A 19512-nucleotide genomic window follows, 5' to 3' on the forward strand; every position below is an offset into this window, starting at 1 on the left:
CACACACACACAAACACACACACACACACACAAACACACACACACACACACACAAACACACACACACACACACACACACACACACACACCATGCTCAGCTTTATCCAGAGGTTCTGACTTGGTACAGCAGTCACTTTGCCAACTGAGCCATCTCCCCAGCCCAGTACATTTTTTTTAACCTGTCATCTGAAACTGATTTCAAACTTGAAACCTTTAAGTGTAAATGGTTCATTGAAACAAGGACTCCTGGGTACCCTGTGAGTTAACTTGTCTCAGCAATCGTCAAGTGCCTTCCCCTACTCCCCCCCCCCAACACACACACCCAAACACACACACTTCCTCCCTAAATCACACAAGGTCTATATCTGGATCTTTTCCAGTCGGTGCTGTCCTGAGTCTCTATTGTAGACCTGGGAGTGCCAGGCTGCAGAGCTCTCCCATGACGGCTGTGGATGTGTCCCTGTGTAAACATCTCCAGATCTAGCATCTCTATCTGAATCACAGGTCATCGCTGATCTACAAATATCCTTGAGGATGCTGAAAGGCTTAGGAATTCCACATCTTACAGCCATTATTTTGTGTAGCTTCCTTTAATGTGCTGTGATTCAAGGGTCTTTCTTGGACTACACTCATTTTTTTTAAATATCTATATCATTTTAATTGCATGTGTGCCTGTATCTGTGTGCTAAGCATGTGACTGTTGAGGGCAGGTCCCCTCAGAGTCCAGGGACATTGGGCCTCCTGGAACTAGAGTTACAGGCAGTCATGAGCTGCCTGATGCGAGTGCTGAGAAGCAAAGTAGGGTCCCCTGCAAGAGCAGTGTGCACTCTTAACTGCTGAGCCATCTCTCCAGCCCTAAAGCTGACACATGAGAGAATGCATGTTTTCTTCCTGCCTCCATCTTTGCCACGTAGGCCACAGTTTCTCAAGTCTGTCGCACTTTCCTCATAGTTGCTGACTTGGCTACTTTCTCATTGCTTTGATCAAATACGCTGACCAATGCAACCTGAGAGAAAATGAGGTCGTTTAGGCTAAGAGTTACAGGTTTGGCCCATCTCAGCCGGGACATCTAGGCAGCAGGAGCTTAAGGCGGCTGGTCACATTGCTTTGCAAGGTCAAAAAAATAGCAATAAATGCTAGCTAGTGTTCAGTTTACTTTCTGCCATTTTTACAGCCCAGTCTCACTCAAATTAAGCTGAGTCTCCTCAATTAATGTAATCAGTTCCTGTGATTGGCATGCCCAGAGGTCCATATCCCAGGTAGCTGTAGATTCTATTGAGTTGACAGCTAACAGCTATTACAGTTACATGGGAGTGTTGTTGTTTTTTTATTATTTACTTTTATTTTATGTGCATTGGTGTTTTGCCTGCATGTATGTCTGTATGAGAGGGTTGGATCCCGTGAATTACAGACAGTTGTGACCCGCCGTGTGGGTGCTGGGAATTGAACCCTGGTCCTTTGGAAGAGCAGTCAGTGCTCTAAACTGCTGAACATCCATCTCTTTAGCCCCTGGATGACACATTCTTAGCTGCATCTCAGTTGACTCAGATTCACTTCAGACTTGACACTAGTGGTTTCAAGACTAGACTTCCCCATTCTCTAACCTACCCCACTCCATTCCATGTTCCCAGCATCTCATGCTATCTGGCCGTAGCCTTGTGACTGAAGTACAGACCAACATCCCTGTGCTGAAGGCCTGAGAGCCATTGGGAATCCTTCAGCAAGGCCCAGCTGCAGCCTGTGTTGAGCCAATAACCTTGAGCGTGTTCAACAGGACCAAACCACGCTTGCCCAACACTGCTCCTAGACCTCAGGCTCCATAGACCTCTGGCTTCCTAGGCTTCAAGAACCCTGGACTTTAGGCAACTTAGGCCTTAGACCACCTAGACCTCTACCCATCCTAGGCCCCCAGGTCTCCCCTCTGAACATGAAGACCACCACACCGCCTCTCCTGTCATCACCACACAGGAGAGAGAAATGCATGCACAGATTAAGTGGCCCATTTAAAGGAGAATACAGCAGCCTGGATATGAGTGGGATCAGTTGAGACAGTAGGAAAAGGGCCACACTTGAAGTCACAGGAGCAAATATAACTAGTCATACCATCCTCTCCTAAGAGGTAAATGCTGTCACACCTGCCTAGACCCAGCCAAAATACAAGCCTAAAGCCACATTGTGCCAAACCTATGCCGCACTCTCTGTGCCAGGCCACCATCTAGCACAAGCACCAGGTTTGGGGAGTGCAGTTGAGAGCAAGTTTGAGGGTCCTGAGTCAGGTAGGCTGGGAAGTTAAGGTGACAAATGGCCTTGGATAAGCATCCATCGTACCTGGGAGCTATGAGGTGCTACAGAGTTTACAGAACTTAGAGTAGTTAGTCTTTTCAATTCGTATTCTATATATATCTGACAGAGAAGTTATTCCCACCTCGGGAACATACAGAGCTAGGCACGGGATGCCTAAAAGATTCCTGTAGTGGGAAAAATAGATCAAAGCCCCCTCAGGGAGGAAGGAAAGACCAATATAATATAATAATAAACCAATATAAATGCAGAAGGCACGGAAAGGGCTTAGAATGCTGAAGGACTGCCCTCCATGCCTTTAGCTGTGCCTGAACTCGCAGCTTGCTTGGACCAACATCTGGATTCATAGAGCTAGAAGGTTGGCTGTAGAGCCAAGAGCTTGGTAAGAAAGACCAACTTCCCTCATTATCTACTTCCTCGCAGAGGCACGTGACCCACAAATCCACTGATGGTTCAGGCAGGGACAGTGGCTGGAGAACTGGATGGGAGGAGGACCTATGACATTGCCTGCATGTGGAAGAGACAGAGAGGTGGTTTTAAAAAGATCTATGCTAAATGGAATCCTAATGACTAAAGTCACCTGTGTTTATTACTGAGAGTTCCCATGCTTATGTAGCTTTAATGTCCTGGGCGCTGCCATGTAGAGTGGAAACATGAGCCTACGCCCATCTGATGTCTCCCTGGGCTAGGAAGGCATTTAGAGTAAGGGTGAGACCCTCAGTGTCCAAGAGAGGGAAGGTTTACTTCAGCTTACAACTCCAGGTTACAGTCCATTGTTGCAGGGCAGTAACATCAAGGCAGACTGCAACCTGAAGCCTCATACCCAGGGTCAAGAGCAGAGAGGGGATGGAACACTTGGATCCTGTGCTCAGCTAGCTTTCTGTACCATAGACAGTTCAGGACCCAACCCATGAAACAATGCCGTCTACCTCCAAGATGTGTCTTCCTACACTGAACAGCATTTCCTACCTGCCGCTTTATGATGACGTCTCCCAAGTGACTATGCTTTATATGACACACATCAGTCCTGATAACAGACTGGGTTGATTATTATCTCCCAGTATTCAGATGAAGAAACTGAGGCTTGTCATGGCCTGAGGAGAGGCCTGATCGTGCAGAACTAGAATGACCTAGCTAGGGTCTTCCTAATTTCCTATTTCAGTGTGCAGGGCCCCCAGATGAGTGCTCTCTGGCCTATCTCTCTCTGAATAAGAATTCTCTCTTTGCTAGGCAGAGGTGGCATGTATCTTTAATCTCAGAACTCAGGAGACAGAGGCAGGTGGATCTCTCTAAGTTTTGAGGCTAGCCTGGTCTACATAATGAGTTCCAGGACAGCCAGGGCTACACAGAGAAAGCCTAACTCTGGAAAAGAAAAGAATTCACTCTCTCCAAAGTTCCCCAGCCCATAAGATATGTATGTAGAAGGTCTCTGCCAACTCTTGGCATTGTGTGCCGCAGGTGGTGAACAGATGGAACTAGGAGAAACAGAAGCTCAAAACAGGAAACATAGGCTGACCCTGGCTGGGCACGAACTCTGGTCCGTGCAAACCAGGTGTTCAGATCACAGGAGAAGCATTTCAAAGCTGTACTCATCTCCCCAGGGAGTGCTGCCTGTTGTACAGCTGGAAGAGTCAGCTAGGAGCTGATATGCTCCAAGTGTGCTCATAGCTGGTGTTGGTCTGTAAGCCAGCATCAGGGGGAAAGACATGGATCCGGTCCCACTGGTGACCAGCCCAGAACTCTGAGCACAGGCCTCCCAGCTCTGAGCCTTGACCTGCCCATGGTGAGGTTGAACCTGTGATGTGTAAGGATGTTGGTGCGCTGGAGGAGATAGCTCATACCAGTTCAGGGGAGCTAGTTACACATCTCCTCCCAAGTCCTTGTTCAGGTCTGCAGTTTGAACTTGGTCACTGTGGAAGTGGTTACATCATAGGAATTGGCCAGCACTACAGGTCAGTTTCTGTTTCTGGCTTTCGCTTGGAAATTCTATTGTGAAGCATCTCTTCTCTCAGTCAGCTGCATATACACAAGGGGCTCGGGTTAGACCACTGGCAGTGGTGGATCTCAGGCACAGTGGTAGTCTCTGGAGTAGTGATTGATCTTGGGCAGTGGGAGATCTTGGGGGCAGGGATGGATCTCAAGGAGAGTGATGTTCTCAAGCAATGGTCGACCTCAGGCACAGTAGTAGATCTTGAGTCAGAATGGATCTCAGGGGCGGGGGGGGGGGGGGAGGACAGTGTCGGATCTCAGGGACAGAGATGGATTCAGGGGCAGAGGTGGATCTCAGGGACAGAGGTGGATCTCGGGGGCAGAGGTGGATCTTGGGCACAGAGTTGGATCTCAGTTTTCACTGCAGATGCCCATGCAGCAGTCCTTGGCCTGTGAACTAAGTGTGATGAGAACTAGATGACCCAGCAAGCAGCCCAGGGTAGCCTCAGGGGAAGAACCAGGAAAGGGCAAGGAACCAGAATTTGTTACCCCAGCCCAGTGCTCTTTCTCAGTTCCTTCTTGTCGCCCCGTACTGAGCCACCCTAGGAGTTGTTAGGGTCGTGACTGTTGAACCCTGCAGAGCCTTTCTCTTCCAGGGTAACCTCGGGTGCATGAGTGGCTCACAGGGAGCTGGCACTCACAGCCTTCATCCTCTTCTCCTTGCAGGGAAGCCCTACGGGGCCGACGACTTCCTGCCTGTGCTCATGTACGTGCTGGCCCGCAGCAACCTCACTGAGATGCTCCTCAACGTGGAGTACATGATGGAGCTCATGGACCCCGCCCTGCAGTTAGGAGAGGGTGAGCTTGCCACCCCTACACCTACCACCATCTCCCAGCAACCCAGGTGGCCTGGCAAGGACTTCTTAGTTAGGCCCTAGGGACATGCACACAAGCCCTGCCCAAATAGCTCATTGACCAGGAAGACAGTCAGGTTGCAAAGAAACGTGGCAAAACTGGGAATGGTAGGAAAGTCAAAGAGGCTGGGAGCATGCTACCCTGACAGTGCAGTCAGGGAGGGCTTCTGGAGGAGGTGATGCCTCGAGTGAGCACTGAAGGGTGAGCAGGCGCCAACGGATAAAGAAGAGGAAGGAGCCGGTCATAGTGGCACACACCTTTAATTCCAGCACTCCGACAACAGAAGTAGGTGGGTCTCTGTGAGTTCGAGGCCAGCATGTTCCACACAGTTAAGTTCTAGACCAGCCAGGGATGCAGAGTGAGACCCTGATTCGAAAATAAACCAGTAAAACTAAATATATTAATTAAAAACAAAGAAGAGGAGGAATAGTATTCTTCCTGGAGGCCCAGCAGAAGTTAGTGGTTTGACAAGTGATGCAAAAATGGCAGACATTGTCTCCAGGGAGTGTGGCGAGTAGAGATCTGTTCTTAGATAGATAAGGTGGCTCCTGGGACTCAGCCCTGGCCAGGACTTGTGTCCATAGGAAGAAGTCACTGAGGCGTTGAGGGCTCTGTGCTCCCTGGTTGAATGAAGAAAGGGTGTGATTTGCTGCGGCCTGTCTCAGTTTCCCTTCCTCGTCCCTCCACCCACCACTTCCTCCGCTAGGGCCTCAGCCACCCCTCCACTAAGAATCACTTGAGGTACAGAAGCCCCATATGGACTCTGAGGAACCGTGGCATGTCCTATGGGCTTCCACCCTCGAAGAATGGAGTCAGTCTCCCAGGCACAAGCGTCCCCTTAGGGCTTTGTGGTTCTCGAGTGGCTGTCCCCCTTTGCATGCGTTTGCATCTGCCACCTCTGGAGGTGGCAAGCCTGACATAAGTGCTTCAGTGAGGTCTTCTAAGCTCAGGGGAACAGGGAAAGCGGGAGAGCTTTGCTATTGTCTGTAGCTCTGAGCTGTGGCTGTGGCACCTGGAGCTACCCCCTTTTGCTCTTTAGTTACATGTTACCTGCAATTGGAGCACCTGGTTTTCCTGTGAAGTCTGGGGATTCAGAAGAAGCAAGCTTTTCTCAGTCCATCCACCCTTCTACCCACCATCCATCTGTCCATCCACATGTCTACCCACGCATCTACCCATCAACTACCTATTCATTCATCTACCTACCTACTCATCCATCTACCCACTTTTCCATCCATCTGTCCATCCATCTATCCATCCATCCATCCATCCACCCACCCATCCATCCATCCATCCATCCATCCATCTATCCATCCATCCACCCACCCATCCATCCATCTATCCATCCATCCATCCATCCACCCATCCATCCATCCATCCATCTATCCATCCATCATCCATCCATCCATCCATCCATCCATCCATCATCCATCTATCCATCCATCCATCCATCCATCCACCCATCCGCATCTATATCAGCCTATCTACCTATCTACCCACCAATTCATTTATCTATCTACCCATCTCTCCATCCATCCTCCATTGGCCAGCCCATCCATCCATTTCCTCACCAGTCCATCCATCCATAAACTTACCTACCCACTCTTCAACTCATCCATACACACTCTGTCATCCCCCACATCTCCATCCCCCACATCTCCATCCACCAACCCATGCACTCATTGAACCATCCATGCCAGAAGTCTGGGAGTCTTGTGAGAATCAACAAACACCTCACTCTCACATTTGGGACCTCTGTCTCCTCAAGGCTTTTCTTGGGTTTCACCATGCCCATGGAAGCACCCAGACACCAAAGAAATTGGCAGGGATCTCTAGCCAGCACTGCTGAAAGTGTGACACCCACCCTGAGACAGTGTCTACCCAAGTCCTGGGAAACAAGGCACTGTGCCCGTGTCTGCACTGGATCTCTCTCCACCTATGGAAACACTGTCTCCTATGCGTTCGCGTGACCCCTCCTGCCTAGGATGGAGTATGATTTATCCCAGATCTGATAGCTGGTTCCTGTGATTTTTCCCAGTAGGCATTTGTGGCAGGAGAGATGAGGGCCTTCCTGTAAGCAGCTTGGAGGCCTGATGTGACCCCCTTCTTATACCCACCCCATCTCAGGGAAATAACCTGGCTAGAGCCAACCAAGAATCCAAACATCTCCCACACGTGTCTTCATAGACCTTTTGCCCATGTGCCCTCCCTAACCTGTGCCCAGCTAATCTCACCAATGGATTTATTTACCAAGCAATCCACCACATGGGAAATGTCTGCAAAACTCATAGTGGTGTCGCCTGTCACCTAGTGCTCATAGTCGGTACTACATGGTCTCCATCAAAGAGGGCTAGAAGGGCCATATGGGGTGTATAGGACTTGAAGGGCTATGAGAGCACCCAACAGGGCTTGGAGTTCCTCCCTAGTGCCTCAGAGAGAACCAGAAGCTCCCAGAACTATTGTCTGCCCTCATATAGTTGTGTGACCCAAGCGTAACTAAGCCCCGCCCCTTACATGCATGACATAGAAAGGCAAGTGACTTTTCAATATGCTCATTCATCTCCAGGACTCAGAATCAGAGCACCCCTAACCCTGCCCTGCTCTCCCTGCCACAGCGGCGGACTCAGGGCTGTGCCTGCTCAGCCAAGCTTAAGGAGTCTGGAAGCGAGCATTTTCATTTTCATCCAGGGCCAGTTCAGATACCAGTAGATCTCCCATAGTTAGGATGGGAAGATGAATTGGGGTGGGTCCCAGGCAGAATCAGCCTCATGTCCAAGACCATTGGCTTGGCCTTAATAGCCAGGAAAAGCAGGCTAGAGAATATCAGAAAAGCTAGGGACTGGGAGAAAGGATGCTAAGGGCAGGGGCGGTACCGTGTGATCCTGGCCATATCACCCTCTTCTTCTATGATTCAATTTCTTCCCTTTAAAGAAAGCAGCAGTTATCAACCTGTGAGTCGATTGCATATTACATGGGTTGGTTTTTGTGGGTTGGTTGCATATTAGATGTACTACATATTTACATTATGATTCATAGCAGTAACAAAATTATAGTTATAAAGAAGTGAGGAAAATAATTCTATGACTGGGGAGGGGGTTGGTCAGTACAACATGAGGAACCGTATTAGAGAGTCACAGAGTTAAGAAAGTTGAGAACCACTGCATTCAAAGTGAAGGATCTCTCAGGCTGCAGAGATGGCGCAGTGGTTAAGAGCACTGACTGCTCTTCCAGAGGTCCTGAGTTCAATTCCCAGCAACCACATGGTGGCTCACAACCATCTGTCATGGGATCCCATGCCCTCTTCTGGAGTGTCTGAAGACACATGCTCATATACATAAAACAAATAAATTTAAAAATAAAAGCTACCAAAAAATTTAAAAAGTGAAAGATGTCAGCAAGGTTCTGAAGTCCTAACAAGTTGATGGCCAGATAAACATCCCAGCAAAGCATTGTCTTTGAACTTAAAATTCCATGGCTGCTGCAGCTTCAAATACCTTAAAGCCTCAATTACTTCAGGGAAACCTTAAAGATTAAGATTATTTTTAAAGAAGAGAATTTGGTGGGCCAATATTTTAGTGGGTAAAGGCAGGCAGTTGCCGCCAAGTCTGGGGACCTCATTTCAATTCCTGGGACTCTTGTGGTGGAAGGGAAACTGACTTCTGCAAGTTGAGTGTGCCCACAAATACATGTACACATGTGCACACAAAATAAAAATTTAAATGTAATACTTTTTTTTTTAATGGACAGGATCTCGCTTTGTAGCTATGTCTGGCCTTGCATTTGCTACGTAGACCAAGTTGACGTCCAGCTCACAGAGATCTGCCTGCCTCTGCCTCTGCCTCTGCCTCCTGAGTGCTGCTGATATTATGGCTGCATAGCATCAAATATTTTTACTATTTTAATCCCTAAAAACTTCATGTGATAACTAAAATTTCCTGTGCATCCTTGGAAATTGTTTTTATGATAGGTAATACACTCACGGTGCTCTTCCTGTTAAAACAGTGTTTACTACAGTGAGAAGGTGGGCTCCCAGCGCCTCCTCCACACACACCCAGGCATCCATGTCTCTCGGTTTCTTACGTATCCTATATATTTTAAAACACTTAAAAATCGCATTTTACATTTCAGACATCATTGTAAGAGTACCGAGCTTGGATGACAGACTTGTTGGAATTGCTGGGTTTCTTGTCCTCTTCCCAGTCTGGCCACATTGAATAAGTATCCTTAGCCAGGTGTGGTAAACCAACCATACCTTTAATCCCAGCACTCAGAAGGCAGAGGCTGGTGGATCTCTAGGAGTTTAAGGCTAGCCTGGTCTTTATTATGAATTTCAGGCCAGGGCTAAGTAGTGAAACCCTGTCTAAAAATAATTATATATATATATATATATAAACTGACTTCTGCAAGTTGAGTGTGCCCACAAATATATATATATATATATTCTGTATTTTTATATTATATAATCATATAATTATATGTAATTATAAATAACATTTCTAATTTATTATAATATTAAAATAGTCATATATAATTATATATGTTATATATGGAATATTCCACACAATACCTTCTTGAAGTGGGCTAAGGAAAGATGTGAGCTAAGCTGTTTCTATACAGTGCCAATGGCTGAAGCCCCAGTGCGGTGAAGTGAAGCCTTTGAAGCAGGTTGTAGAGCGTGGACGCCCCCTGGTGGCTATGAAGGGAGGGGCATGTTGGAAGCAATGGGCAGAGCCGCACACTTTGAGACCAGCTCTCCTCCCAATGTGGTGGATCCAGACCTTTCTCGTTCAGACAGTGTCCTTGACCCCACAGGTTCCTACTATCTGACCACCACCTACGGAGCCCTGGAGCACATTAAAAACTATGACAAGATCACAGTGACCCGACAGCTGAGCGTGGAGGTGCAGGACTCCATCCATCGCTGGGAACGCAGGCGCACGCTCAACAAAGCGCGGGCCTCCCGCTCCTCTGTGCAGGTGATGCTGGGGACTAAGTGTCTGGGGCTACAAACTGTATAGGTACCATCTGTGCGCTATGCTTGGTTGCTTTGGCCTGCCAGCCCTACTATCCTCAGGGTGAGCAGTGGGTCTTGCATAGAGGAATCCAAGGTTCTACCTGCCAATCTTCCTAGCTCTGCAGGTCCTGGGTAGGCTTAGAAGTGCCACCAGGCAGGTGCTATAACCCAATAGGCCAAGTGGTATGGGAGGAACAAGACATTCCACATATCCCAGGCTGCATCAGATCGATTCACCCATATGTCCTAACAGCCCAGATCATCTCCCTGCTACACACACACACACACACACACACACACACACACACACACACACACAACACCCACACACCATTCTTCTCGGTGCTGCTGGCCAAGGCTTCCCCATTGCAGCAATCATCACCCGCTGTTGTAAATCCTCTATATGGGAAACTCTCATACGTGGCGGACAATGCTCCTGGTTCATGTGTGTCAGAGGCCTGAAACCCAGGGTCTGGGACAGAACAGGACGGTGATAGGCAGAAAATAGAAGGAGTTGGGCCAAGAGGCCAGACAGCCCTCCAGAGCTCTTCAGAGTTATGTAGACTCTGTGTAGAAAATGGAGTCCAGCCTCTGGGAGGCAGAAGGTCTAAATTCTTGACCCAGCTTTGAACTAAGAGTTGATTCTAGCCATCCTCATTTGGAAGCGATGGTTACTAAACTTGTCCTGCAGTCTCCAGCCCCCTCAGGAACTCCACTTCCCATCCATATCAGCCAACTGAGTCCTGCATCCCTGCCCATGCTCATAGCTGCCAACCTAGCATCTCTATTCCTTCCTGGATTCAACAGCACCTTAGAACCAGTGGGAAAGGAAAAGAAAGCTATGCCTCAGCTTCTGCCACTTTCCCTGGTGTAAATACTCCGCCCCCCCCCCCCAACAAGGTAAATCTGTGCTTGCATCGCTGAACTGGGAACTAGGACATGCACACCATAGACTGGCCCAAGCTGGTATGCATTGGCGTGAGGGAGTGCCAACCCACCACACATACACACCCAACAGCACCCCTGTCCCACTTTTCCCTTCTGGGAAGAAACAGAAGCCTACGGTGAGGCCCGGACCCTGGCACTCTGTAAGTGCATACCACCCTTTAACATAGCCATTAGCGCCTTCCTGGTTGTGGCCGTGAGCCAGCCACAGATATTGCCACTCCATCCATGGCTCTCGTCCTCAGTCTACAGCTGAAGCAACAGTGGTCAGGGTCACACAACAAACAGAACCACACTCAAAGCTAGGAAAGGGCAGGGAGTCTGTGGACCCGTACTGCATATACTTCCCCACTGCCATAGGCATCACCTCACATCCTAAACTCACCCCTTCCTCAGCTCCTCACCCCCAGCTTCCCTTGATCCTCTTCATATCCTGCCTCTAAACCAGAGACAACCCCTGCTCTAAGAGGCCAATCGGCTCCACTTGTCTGAGCTGTGAGGCGCTAGGATGATAATCTATACCCGCAGCTTTATCCTGCCTTCCAGCAATGGCACCCGAGGTGTGGGGAGATACCGAATGAATGCATGATTGACCCATGATGGCAAGGGAGAATAGTGAAGAGCCTGCAGACTGGCTAAGGGCAGGGGATGGGACTCTTGTCATTGCCATGGCTCAAAAATGATTGAATCAGCTGGGAATTGATGACGTGGCTAGTAATGGTGCTTGACAGGCAAATTTAACAATGTGAGTTCAATCCCTGGAATCTTTGTAAAGGTAGAAGGAAGGAAGCAACTCCACAGAGTTGTCCTGGGACCTCCACATGGGCATTTGGGGCACATGCATACACCATGCATACACACAAGAATTAAATCAGTATTTGAAACCTGACTCAATCACCCTAAATAAGTCCAGTGGGGAGGTGAGACCCAGAGAAGGAAGAGTTACCCACCAGCCTCAGTGGCAGAGTAAGAAAAGGACACCGTTGCCCTAACTCTCAGCTTCACAATAGCTTAAGGTCCAATGTCACCATGCTCCTGTCCGCTGGCCCTAGCTCCCAATGTTGGGATGAAAGTGACCCAGAATGCTATTGGTAACCTCACACCTCCTCCATCTTGCCTGCAGGACTTCATCTGTGTGTCCTACCTGAAGCCCGAGCAGCAGTCACGGACACTGGCGTCACGGGCAGACACAGCAGCCCAGGCACTGTGTGCACAGTGCGCTGAGAAGTTTGAGGTGTCACAGCCCCAAGACTACCGGCTCTTCGTGCTGGTGGACGGGCGCTGCTTCCAGCTGGCCGACGAGGCTCTGCCGCATCGCATCAAGGGTTATCTGCTTCGGAGCGAGCCCAAACGAGACTTCCACTTCGTGTACCGGCCCCAGGACAGCGGCAAGGATGCTTCAAGCCAGCCCTGTATAGTAGTGCGGGAACCCAACTTCCTATAAGCTGTGGTGGCAGGATCTCCTGAGAGGAGGCTAGAGGGATTGGGACTGGGCTCTCATTGGCCGCTCTCCTTAACCACACATCCCTGCCATCTAGGTGCCTGTGTCAGTCACACTGGTGTAACGCCCACTGAGCATGCCTAAGCCAATCAGGTAGAGTCATTGCCTGAGGCACCAAGTTCTTAGTTGGATGTAAGGGAAACCAAGGCTCAGGTGGAAGAGGCTCTTGCCAGCTGCAGCAAACAAGCCCAACCCTGCTCACACCAGGTTCCTCAGGCAATTCTCCTGGTCCTGTCTCACCTCCTAGCCCCCATCTTTAGTCTTTCCTGAGAAGAGCTCACTTTCCCCAGGACTGGCTAATGAAGGGGTTCCTGGCCCCAGCTGCTCCCTGACCCTCGGGGATGGAGCTGAGATGTTCCACCACAACCCAAGATCTAAGAGTATTGTTTTGAAGAGACAGCCCTGCACCGCATCCCTGCCTCAGAATTTGCCTTCAGCTACCAGAGTGCCTAGTACAACGGGGCTCCTGAGCTCCACTGGAAGCAACCAAGCCAGCTCCAGGGACACATGGACAAGTTCAACCAATGCCATAAAATTGGGAGTGGGAGGGTCATTAAAGGCCTGTTCTGTGATGGAAACACCACAGGTCATCAGTGTTGATGAGATGCACTATGGGGGGGGGGGGTTAATAAAAACCCTTTTGCAAAAGCTAACTTCCCTGAAGGAGCCAGAGTTCTGCTCACCAGTCCAGGACCTGTTGATTCTCCACCACCCTTGGTTCCCAGCATCCCAGGCTCTAGACGACTTCTAGAACCACCTCTCCTACCGTTTGCTCTTGGGAATTCCAATCCTCTTGACCTTCGCCTGGTTAGCTCTCATATGCATCCTTCAAAGCCCACCTCCAGGAAGTCTTCCTTGACTCCCGGTGTGAGTCATGTACAAGACAGCTGGTCAGGCCAATCAGGTTTAATTAATGCACTTTTTAAAAAATTATTTATTTATTATATATTTGTACACTGTAGTTATCTTCAGATATCCCAGAAGAAGGCATCAGATCTCATTATAGATGGTTGTGAGCCACAATATGGTTGCTTGGATTTGAACTCATGACCTGGAAAAGCAGTCCGTGCTCTTAACCACTGAACCATCTCTCCAGCCCATTAATGCCCTCTTTTTTTTTTTTTTTTTTTTTTTTTTTTTTTTTTTTGAGACAGGTTCCCACAAGTAAGCCCTCAAGCTCATTATGTAACCCAGGATAGCCTTGAGGATACAGAGCAGTGATTCTAAACCTTCCTAATGCCACGACCTTTAACTCATGCTCTGGTGACTCCCCACCACCACCACCACCCCCACCACCACCATAAAATAATTTTCATTGCTACTTCAGAACAGTCATTTTGCTACTGTCATGAATCACAGTGTTCATAAGCTGTTTTGCAATAGTCTTAGGCAGCCCCCGGAAAAGGGTCACTCACCACCTCATTGAAAACCGCTGATCTAGAACCTTCTAGGGCTGCTGGGATTACAGGTGTGCACCATCACGGCCAGTTTGTATGGTGATGGAGCCCAGGGCTGCTGGGATTACAGGTGTGCACCATCACGGCCAGTTTGTATGGTGATGGAGCCCAGGGCTGCATGCCCAAGCAAGCTTTATCATCAGCCCTAATGCTGCCTTTCATCTTTGCTTTCTCAATGCCCATCTAGCTATATGACTCTCTCTCTTCACAGCTTTAAGACATGGCCTTGCAATGCTGCCCCAGCTACCTCTGAACTCCTAGACTCAGCAATCCTCCTGCCTCAGTTTCATACATACCATTCATGCCTGTCTTTTACAACGTGAGACTTAACTCACATGCTGCTTAATTGTCCTGGTTAAAACATATAATCTAACCTCCTGGGCAGCTGAAAATCTGCATGGAATTCGGTGGCTTATTTTACTTTTAATTATGTTCATGTGTGTCAGGGGTATGAACAGGTGCGTGTAGTACCTATGGAGACCAGAAGAGGGCCTCAGAAGCCTCTGGAGCTGAAGCTACAGGGTTGTGAGCCATTCCAGGTGTGAGGAACCCAACTCCAGGTCCTCTGCAAGTGCAGTTTGAGCTCTTAACCATGAGCCATCACCCCACCTCCACAGCATATAACATGTGACACCCTCGAAATACATAACTAGTAACAGCTAGCTGTTGGCCTTATCACTAATAGTCTATAGCATACGCTTAGGGGTTTGGGTTTTTTTTGTTTTGTTTTGTTTTTTAATGGTTTCTTATGTGACTGTTTTGCCTAGATGTATGTCTGTCCACCACATATGTGTATGGTGCCTGTGGAGGCCAGACAAGAGCATTGGTTCCCTGGAACTGGAGTTAAACACAGTTGTGAGCCACCATGTAGCTGCTTGGAAATCGACCCTGGGTCCTCTAGAACATCCAGCGCTCTTAACCTAGGCTCAGTGGAGTGAGCCTAGGTTCTATGTGTTAAAATTGGTGAAAGGGGTGAAATGTGTAAGAAATCACTCCTCCCTGGGCATGAAACCACCTGGAGACTGATAGCAAAAGAGCTGTTTCTGCAGCTAGGATGCAACATTCTTACTTTGTTTACATGTCTCTTTATTGTTGATGGTTCCAGGTTTGTGAGTGTGTGTGTGTGTGTGTGTGTGTGTGTGTAAACTTTACCTTTTCATTATAGGTCTGTATATAACATAGTCATGGTAAAACAGACTCATCTCCAGGGCTTATCTTTAATTTTTAAAAGTATTTCTAGGTTATACGGATCATCTATGTTTTTCAAACACATCTCCCAAAGCAAACCTGCTCCCGACCCACACCACTCAAACCCATTTGGTCTGGGTCTCCCTGTGCCTGAAATACTGAGCAGTCACAATCCTCAGCTTCCTGACTCTCCAGCATCCCTGGGAGCAAACTGAACCAGGCATGAAGGGGCACACCCGTGTCTGGCTATCTGGGACGCTGAGGCAGGAGGATTCCTGAGTTCCAGGCCTGCCTTGCAACATAGCAAGATCCTGTAAGAGGGGGCTGAGGGAGCAGGCTTACACCCAGCCGCTCTCACTCCCATTTATTTCCTTAGTCGCTAGCACCGATAAGTGTGTGGATTTGCCTGTTCAGCACATGTCACATAAAGCTATCTACTACATGGTTTTAGCACTTGGCTTCAATTGGCTTAATAATGCTATGCCCTATACAGGTACTCCATTCCTTTTTACTGCTGTTTACAGTATTGCCCTGCATGGATACAGAGCCCTGATTTCACATCTCTAACAACTACACCTTGGATGTACTGTGCCAGAGACACAGAGGGGCGTGGCCCCTCCTTGCCTTGCATCTGACTATGAGATGCATGGCCACAGAGGGCCGAGAACAGCTGCTTCTAATGGCGTTTCTGGGTTAGTCAGGCTATCTCAGCATGGTGAAAAGACTTAGTAGGGGAGGACTTACTAATCTGCTTCATAGCCTGAGGGTTCAGTGCATAGTTGCTTGGGCAGAATTGAGTGTCCTGTACGGCAGGGAAAAGTTCCACCCCTCTCAGTGGCAAGAAATGGAGCAATGGATGGAGTCTAGGGAGCAAGCATAGCCTCCAAAGTACAACCCCAGGGACCTGCTTCCTCTAGCGAGGCCCCACATCCTAGAGTTTCCAGAACTTCCCAAACCAGTGCTGCCAGCTAGGACCAAACACTCAGCATACAAGCCTGTAGGGGATATTTCCTATTCCAATCAGAACAGGTAGGAAGATGAAGAGGCGGAGTGAAACTTAAGGAAGAAAGGCCCCTGAAACTGATCGGGGTGAAGAGCTAAACAGTCAGGCATTGTAGGGCAAAAGGAACAGGGGTGGGCGGGGGGGGGGTTGAGGGGGGCTGCAAGCTCACAGAGCGTGGAGCAGGGAAGGGTCAGCCCACCATGAGGGTAAAACACAAACCACAAAGCCAGAGTCCAGAAACAAATGTCTCACTTCACTTATTTGTTTTAAGACATCCATTATTACAGAATAAAATATAAAAGCAATCAAAAATTATATAATTCTAAAAATAATTCTCCCATAGGGGCTTGCTTTCCACCCTCTTCTTCAGTGAAATCACTGTGAAGACGGCAAGAGGTTTCAGCTTTGAATTTCTCAGACGATTCCTTCCCTGGCTAGAGAAGCCGCGGGGAATTTGCTCTTGAAAGCTAATGGACAACAAAACAAACCAAAACAAACAAACAAAAAAACTCCTAAGAAGCAAAGTTCCTTCTTCCAGAGAGCTTTACCCACCCAAACTGGCTTCTTAGTAAGCAGGTATCTTCAAAAAGCAAGCCCTGGGGTGGGCGGGCAGTATTCCTGGGGGCCAGGGGCGCGGGTGCTGCCTCTGGCTCCGCCCTTTCAGTCTCTGGTTGGTTCATATTCCAGTGGACTGTGCTCACTCATTGGGAAGCGAGCTGTTCAGTAGTGACTAAGACACACTTTGTCCATGGCCATCTCTATCCTGCAAGAAACAGGAAGATGAATCAGATGAGTTAAGTCAACCCTGCAGAAAACAAGACATGGGGGGAGTCATGCGGGACAAAGTCCCTAGCCATCACCACTGGGAACCCGCCCTCCCATTCCACCAATGAGTGGCCTCAGGAACTACAGTCTCCTCAGGCCAGTGGTGCCCTCCCCAGTACATCTGGAATGATGCCCATCTTCCCAGTGCCAGCCAAGCGCTGCTTTACCTGTCAATCGGATATGGTGCCTCACAGAGATTGGCCAGCACATACAAGTACCGCAAGGCATGCTCGTACTGCAAGAAAACAGAGACCCACACGTGAGCACCTCACCATGCAGTAGTCACAGAGACAAAGCCATTTCAGCCAGGAGTTGGAGGTCCGTTTGGGTCACAGGTCTGCCATCTTCTTTCGGCAATCTGTAGGCATTCACACGCTCTCCCGGGGAGAGACAAACATTCGCACACAAACCTCAGGGCTGCTGGGGCTGCTGAAACTCTGTCCAGCTTCAGCTGATTCTGGGAACCCAGCTGAGGAGGGAAGCATGACGCACAAATGCCAAACTGGACGACAAAGGTTCAAAGCCAGGCTCTGCCAGGGTTTGGTCTACGGGCCACAGTCTGCCCACCTTGCTCCAGGAGGAGTCAAGCATCCCATTGTGACCACAGGGCGTTTTAGGGACCGACTAGCTGACTGACTCTACAACTGGCCGAAACATAGTTCTTCCTTCTCCATAGACTAGCGTGTGCTCCAACAATGATAAATCTTGGGGAATAGACAGAAGACATCAGGAGGAAGAAAGAAGCCAATGTCTGGAGATGTGAGGATGATGCGAGGGTTGTGGGGGTCACATCATCATGAGAAGCAAGCACCCTTCAAAGGCAACAGTAATGGGAGTTGTCACCTATGACTCTGGTAGACAAGACACATGACTACGGTCCAGAGAGAATCTTTCCATACAAGCCAGTGCACCTGAGTTTAGCACTAACATCTCAGATGCAGGAGACCTGAGGACCCTAGCTGGGCTCACCGTGACAGAGTGCCAGTTAAAGCAGTGTGTGCGGAAGTGGGTTACAGCCTCCTGGTAGCAGTCATGTGCTGTGAGCATGGTCCTCTCTGACAGATGTCTCTCAGCAGTTTCCCCAAATCCCGCCAGCAGGGAAACGATCTTGTGCACAGACTTCTCAATGACGTGCCTGGCCTAGGGAAAAAAAAAAGACAGGCAGCATTTCAAAACGAGTCTAGCTTAAAGTACTCTCCCCGGGCTCTATAGTAAGCAGCATATTCAGAGAACTATCCTGACACTGCCCTCAACCCACCGAGAATTAAACCAATTTAACAGATGCATTCAAGAGAGATGCTAGGTATGTGTTTGGTTTCTGTGACACTGGAAAGGCCAGACCTTCTAGATCACAGCAGAACTGACCCGTGTCACCTGGAGGTTCGCCTGTGCCTGACTGAGACCTGCCTCAGCACACTGCTATCCTCATCAGTCCCTGCCTGCTCCTGGGCACCTCTGCATGCTCAGGAAACCAGGGTGAGTACACAGAGAACACAGGCCACACACACCCCCCCCCCACTACGTGTTCCTCCCAGATGATGAAATAGCAACATAAAGAAGGCACTGCTGAACCCAAACATCCACGAAGTCTCTGACCAACCCAGTGTTCATCTTCTGCATGGATGAACTGTTCACACTCGCCAGAAACTGTGTGATGGAGCCACGTGTGGTCCCAAACACGGGGGTCCCTAGAGCCCTGCGGACCCCGTAATGGCTTCCCATGCTTCAGCAAAAACCCCAGGGCCACAGAGTAAACACCAGCTGTTCCCTGTCACACTGGGCGCAGCCGTCGGTGGACGTGAAGCAATGCTACTGTGCTGCATGAGTTCAATGTTGTTTTTATCTTGATTCTTTTTCTTAGTTTATTTTACATAAAGGTGTAAAGCAGGAAACTGTTGAATCAGTAAGTGTGTAGGCTTAGAGATAGTTTTCAGATTTACTGCCAAAACCAGAGAAATTCTACAATATACACAATGGCTCAGAGGCCAATACAAGGAAACTCTGGTTCGGTTTCCATGTCTACCCAGAGGACAAAGACAAAAGGCTCTTTTCACGGAGCTGTTACTTGTTCTGAGACACGGCCTCATGTAACCCAGGTTGACCTCTAATTCAATATAGCAGCTAAGGAACTCCTGATCTCGCTGCCCCCACCTCCCGAGGGCTGGGACTTGGAGGCATTGGACACAGTGTCTGAATCATTTTATCTCTTAAGACACTATAACAATAACCCATCACAGACAAAACCTCCCAGGGAACAATAAACAGCGGGACTCAAGAGGCCAGAGGTTAGAAAGAAAGAGGACAGTTATTGTCACTGTGTTTGACACCAGTTAAAAACAGCCTGGCTACTCAGGTTGTCAACATTCTGGGGTGACAAGTTTCAAAATGAATGAATGAATGAATGAATGAGAAAAGATTGGCATTTAAAACACAT

At 48.8% G+C, this 19512-nt stretch overlaps 2 protein-coding genes across 7 annotated transcripts in view; one reads left to right on the plus strand and one right to left on the minus strand.

Moving 5' to 3' along the window:
• Rin3 (Ras and Rab interactor 3) overlaps positions 1–13258 on the plus strand; it is a 108015-nt gene extending 94757 nt beyond the window's left edge. For 4 of the 5 annotated variants that reach the window (XM_030246670.1, NM_177620.4, NM_001161365.1 and 1 more), the window contains 3 exons: positions 4957–5088; positions 9958–10121; positions 12228–13258. In XM_030246670.1, the coding sequence (XP_030102530.1) occupies positions 4957–5088; positions 9958–10121; positions 12228–12548 (617 nt within the window). In that variant the 3' untranslated portion in view covers positions 12549–13258. The remainder of the gene's footprint in view (positions 1–4956; positions 5089–9957; positions 10122–12227) is intronic. The other variant, XR_003950041.1, reaches the window with a different exon arrangement.
• Positions 13259–16485: 3227 nt separating this feature from the next.
• Positions 16486–19512, minus strand: part of Lgmn (legumain) — a 45647-nt gene continuing 42620 nt past the window's right edge. For both annotated transcript variants that reach the window (NM_011175.4, NM_001378875.1), the window contains exons 12-14: positions 18048–18218; positions 17246–17313; positions 16486–17016 (exon numbers count right to left, since the gene is read on the minus strand). In NM_011175.4, the coding sequence (NP_035305.1) occupies positions 16974–17016; positions 17246–17313; positions 18048–18218 (282 nt within the window). In that variant the 3' untranslated portion in view covers positions 16486–16973. The remainder of the gene's footprint in view (positions 17017–17245; positions 17314–18047; positions 18219–19512) is intronic.

The sequence above is a fragment of the Mus musculus genome, chromosome 12 (genome assembly GCF_000001635.26).
Source record: "Mus musculus strain C57BL/6J chromosome 12, GRCm38.p6 C57BL/6J".
In the NCBI taxonomy this organism is placed as follows: Eukaryota; Metazoa; Chordata; class Mammalia; order Rodentia; family Muridae; genus Mus; species Mus musculus.